Below are 5703 nucleotides of genomic sequence, written 5' to 3' on the forward strand. Positions count from 1 at the left end.
TTGATAACATAAGCCCATTACATTTTTTATTTAATACATTGCTATCCATATTTCCAAACAACACCATTTTTTTAACTGTTATCTATGTTGCCAAACAAAAGCTTAAAATTTCTTCTACTTTAATAAGATAGATATAATCAGGTTAAAAAATATTGTGTAATTCTGATTTATATTTTCAATTTAGTATTATTAATATTGTGATAATAATGCAGAATGGCGTCTAATCGTCGAGGGAACGCAAGTAGGCCTTGGCATAAAATCCGGAACCCGAAATCCGAACCGAACCTGAACCGAAAAACCTGACCCGTTATCCGACCCAAAATGTAAAAATACCCGAACGGATCTTGTAGGGTGGTACAAAAAATATCCGAACCCGAAGTGTTATTAACCGAACCCGAACAAGTAACCCAAAAAATCCAAAATTAATAGTCAATATAAATATTTTGAAATATATATAAGTATTTCAATTATTAAGTTCAATATTTGTGGTAATATGATATATAATAATAAATATTAAAATTTTAATAAATACTTTAAGTACACAATTAGTTATAAATAAATATTTTATAATTTGCTCATTGGAATAAAAAATCTACTCTCTATAAGGCAATACATATTGTTTACAAATGATGTTTGTTTTCATGCTTGATTTAACATTTTATTGTTATTTTATCAATTTTATGTGTGATAGATTAATTTTTATTTAATTTAGATGTTTTTCTTTATGTTTTGCTTCAAAAGTTTTGTTTTTTTACTTCGGTTATATCCGAACCGAATCGATATTACCCAAATCCGTACGATACATGATTACTTTATGGGTTTTAGGATGCAATACAATTTTGAACCGAACCCGAATTTTTATTATCTGAACCCGACCTGTACTAATAAAATTTTAGTATCCGAAAGCCCAAAAACCCGATCCGAACGCCAATGGGTACCCGAACGTCCAGGCCTAAACGCAAGTGCTTCGGGACAAAGAGGTCGGAATGCTTCTAATGAAACTAGAACTATAGTAAGTTTGAAAGTTAAATATTTTATTAATGATATAGATGCAAAAAAAAATATAATTGGTATATTATACACTAGGATAAGACATGCGCCTTGCGCATGGTGAGTTTATTTGTATATATTATCGAAATTTGTTTTTATAAATTTGATCATTTTATTTATACATATATAATTTTTTGTTGTTATTATATATTTTTTTCCGATGGACCGGATCAATTTTTATTAAAAATTATGGAACTAAACTATAATTAATATATCATGGGTTGATCGGATTGGATATTAAACAAATTATGACACAAAAACCTTATTTATTTCCACGGAATACATTTTTGAAAAAAATGAACAGTACTTTTCAACAGTTGAATTATTTTGATATTTATCTTCCTTATGGTTTTGAAAGGTTTCAGATCAACCATCGAATTGATACATGTCATTTTAATGCTTTTAGTCATATGCTTAAGGAAAACTTACATTTTTTTTTAATTTAAAGTCGTTTAAAAAAAATCAAAATATGACATATAACATATAAACAAAAATCTAACTTATAAGAAAAAATATAACATATAAGGTTTCCTCATTTCTGTCATTTAAATTTTTTAAAAATATAACATATAAGGCTTCCTCACTTTTGTAATTTAAAGTCAAGTTAAAAAAATTCAAAATATAACATATAAGAAAAAATCTATTTTTTTAATTATATTGTTAATGTGATTGTTCTATTTTTTAATAATATAAAATTAAACAAAAATGAAGAATGATGCAAAAAATGTTATCAAATGTTTATTATTCATAGTCATTAATTGCCATATACATGTTAATCATATTAGCTAATTCCGTAGCTTTTATTTAAGAAAAAATACATATTTCTTATATTTTGGGTTAATATAACGTTCCCTAGTAATTGGATTTGAACCAACATTTTTTTCAATTTATTCTTAAGCTGCCACGTAAGCTAAACTGACATCCTAATTAAGTGACACCTAAACATGGTCTGTTTTTAATTAGCACAAACTTAAGGTTACAACTTTTTAAATGATCCTCAATTAATATATATGAGATATCCCCTATATATTATTTGAAAAGCATTACAACTTCTTTTTGTAGCCACATGTCATCATTAGGATGATTCTTAGAATCATTAGAGAAATATGTTGGTCCATCTAATTATATAATAAGTTTTTTATTAAACTAACAATAAATTCATCATTAATGTACTTTATTATTTCCTTAAATAAAATTTACGGAATTGCCTAATATGGCTAAAGTATATATGGCAATTAATTATTTTGAATAATAAAGATTTGTTAAAAAAATAGTGTATCTTCTATCATATTTGTTTAATTTTAAACTATTAAATAAATTAAATAACCACAATAACCATAAAATAAAAATTTAGATTTTTATGTATATGTTATATTTTGAATTTTTTTTTGTCATCATTTTGAATTTTTACAAACGGCTATAAATTACTAAAACTGTTAAAAGTCTCACATTCAAATTTTATGATCCATGGTTTAAAATTTTTGTCGATCATTGACAACTTATTTTTATTTTTAAATTATAAATTACTAAAACTATTAATCCCACAATGAAAATTTTGTTATCAGTAATTTAAATTTTTTTCTATAAAAGATATAAATGATCAAAAAACTATATGAGTAGAAATTATCATTTAATAGAAATTAATATTAAAAATATACTAAAATATATTATCTATGTTAGTATCATTTAAATTTAATTACATATCCTATCAAATAAAAAAAAATATTTTTTGGATTAATAAAATTGATTTATATGTTCGCACCAATTTAATTATATATTTAATAGTTACTGAAATTTAATTATTAAATATATATTAATTATTTCATAATATGTAAAAATATTTAATACATAAAATAATTTATATATATAATGTTGATCCCGCGCAAGGCGCAGGTCTTAACCTAGTATATATTATAACTTGTAGACTATAGAGAGATTCAAATGGCCGTACGAGCAAGAGAAAACATTGATTGAATTGTTTGATGAGGCAATTTCCTTGTCAAATTATACTCTTAAAGATCCTACGGCTCATGGAAGAGAGTATATGGTTGAAAAATTCAACTTTGCATTTAACATGAATATAAATTACGATTTTTTTCAAACATAAGCTTGATGAGTTCAATAAATCATACAAGATGCGGAAGTTTCTGATGAAATCCACCGGCATTTCGTTTGATCTTGTAACATCTATGATTTACGCATCTCCAGCGTGGTGGAATAATCACGAGGCGGTAATAATTAATAAACTTTATATTTATATTATCAACTATTAAGACACATATAACTAAATTGATATAATTATATATATATATATATATATATATATATATATGTATTTATAGGGATATAGAATAACAAAATCGTTCAACCGAGAGACACCGAAATTTTGGGATGTAATGGTACGGTGTTTTGCATTACATGATGTATATTCGCAACCACAATATTATGTGCGACAAAGAAGACAAGAGACAATGAATGAGGGACGAGCTGATGATTCCACACATGGAAACTCAGATTTCAAAGGGGGTGACATGCCAGACACCGAAGTTCCAGAGACTGAAGAAATTTAAGAAGTATATCACGTCAACCTAGACGATAATTCACGTCCTTCAAATGAATTTACCTATGAAACAGTTGGAATCAATATTGGAAGAGGTGGGAGACATGGAGTAGTTCACATTCTAGTGGCAGAAGAGGGAGTAGATTTCATAGATCAGGTGGAAGCACATGAACTAATGTTGGAAGTGGTTCACGAGGAAGTCGTCGAAAACAATTATTTGAGACAACAATGCAAGACACTATCAGTGGTTTTAGAGATTTTCAATGACAAAGTTTACAACAACTTCTTCCTGGTGCTTTCAACCAAGACGATTATGATGAATAGAAAAAGGCGGAAGCGTTGTTCCCTGATCTACAAGTTACAAAACATACAAAATTTTATTGGAAATGTCTTAATACACTCCAAGAGTTATTAAAGCTACATTTGCTTGAAGCTCTGATTGGTATTTCACGAAACAACGAAGATATTCCAAAACATATGGGTTTGGGACTATCATCTGGGAATCCATCTTCTGTGGACAATAATTCTGGCTTTCAACAGTGGGGAACAACACCAAACGCACAACATTGGGGCACACCGCCAAATGCACAACAATGGGGCACACCACTAAATCCACAACAATGGGGTATACAGTCTGGTTTTCAACAGTGGGAAACACCACCAAATGCGCAAAGGTGGGACACACCACCAACTGCACAACAATGGGGCGCACCTCCAATTTCACATCAATGGGGCACACCTTCAACTGCACAGCAATGGAGCGCACCTCGACCTGCACAACAGTGGGGCACACCGCCGAATGATCAGCAATGGAGCACACTGCCGAATGCTCAGAAATGGGGCACACCACCGAATGCTCATGAATGGGGAACACCACCGAATGTTCAGCAGTGGGGTACACAACCAAATGTTCAACAGTGGGATACACCAACGAGTGCTCAACAATGGAGGCGTCAAAGACCTAATCCTGGAAATGGCAAATCAGCTGGAATGAATCCAAATCATATTGAATATGGATTTCGTTGGACGATCATCATGAAGTTTTAGATAGCGCAATAAAAAGAACTTCGCCTGATACCCAACAACCACAATCACCCCAGTCTTGGTTTCACAAGTCGTTTTGATTCTGGACAAAATTCACGACAACCTAGAGCAGGAGGTTTGTTCAACATATGGGGAAACAAACAAGATAATCAAAGTGATGACGAATAGTTTTTTATTAAAATGTCTTATCATTATTCCTATAAAATATGTTTTGTATGTTTTATGTTTTCAGAGTCATTGTAAAATTTAAATTGAAATGTTGCTTATGATTTTATTTTTTTTGCTTTTAAAATTTTCATGCGTTTCGTATATGCCAATTGCGATCACAACATGTCCACAATCTATGCTATGAAGAGAGAGTTGAGTTGTAGAATTTGAAAAAAAACAAACAATTTGAGGAATCAGTAATTCAACCAAGTTTGAATTATTATGATCAAAATTTTCAAAGAGCACCCCAACGAACTGATAGAGGTTTGGGATGGAGAAATATTTGGCATCGCTTACAAGAAGATGATGTAGCGTGTCTTCAGTTACTAAGAATGTCACTTCCATGTTTCACGGAACTTTGTAACATTCTACAAACAAATTACGGTCTACAACCGACATCCAATATAAGCATTGAAAAAGTGTGGCTATATTCTACTGATATGTGGACACAATGAAGTTCAGAGAGATGTCACTTTAAGGTTTGGACGAAATCAGGAGACTGTGATGAGAAAATTTAGTGAAGTTCTGACAGAAACTGAACTTCTTGCTTGTGAGTATATTAGAACTCAAACAACACAAGAACTACACAGAATTCCTGAAAGACTTCTAGACTAGTAGACCGGGTAAATTATCCATATCTTAGTGGTTGTGCTGGAGCGATGGCTGGAACGCATGTTTGTGTCAAAGTCACGCCTGAGTTGCAAGGAATGTATTGGAAATGCATTATAATGCATCACTGAATATCATGGCAATATGCGACTTCAATATGTTATTCACTTATATTTGGAATGGAGCTCGAGGATCATGTGACGAGACAGCTGTTCTAACCATGGCAAAAGAAA

General features: G+C 30.6%; 1 protein-coding gene across 1 annotated transcript; it reads left to right on the forward strand.

Annotated features, from left to right (window-relative positions):
* The first annotated feature begins 2926 nt into the window (after positions 1-2926).
* Positions 2927-4846, forward strand: LOC106298750 (ribonucleoprotein RB97D-like). Its single transcript, XM_013734899.1, has 2 exons — positions 2927-3281; positions 3393-4846. Exon 2 carries the CDS (start codon positions 4088-4090, stop codon positions 4655-4657), a length of 570 nt encoding a protein of 189 aa, XP_013590353.1. The 5' UTR covers positions 2927-3281; positions 3393-4087; the 3' UTR covers positions 4658-4846.
* Positions 4847-5703: the final 857 nt, after the last annotated feature.

Source organism: Brassica oleracea, chromosome C1, assembly GCF_000695525.1.
Source record: "Brassica oleracea var. oleracea cultivar TO1000 chromosome C1, BOL, whole genome shotgun sequence".
Lineage (NCBI taxonomy): Eukaryota > Viridiplantae > Streptophyta > Magnoliopsida > Brassicales > Brassicaceae > Brassica > Brassica oleracea.

What these genes read in the sequence shown, in the direction of transcription:
- LOC106298750 (XM_013734899.1), top strand. Translation starts at nt 4,088, where the DNA reads ATGGGTTTGGGACTATCATCTGGGAATCCATCTTCTGTGGACAATAAT.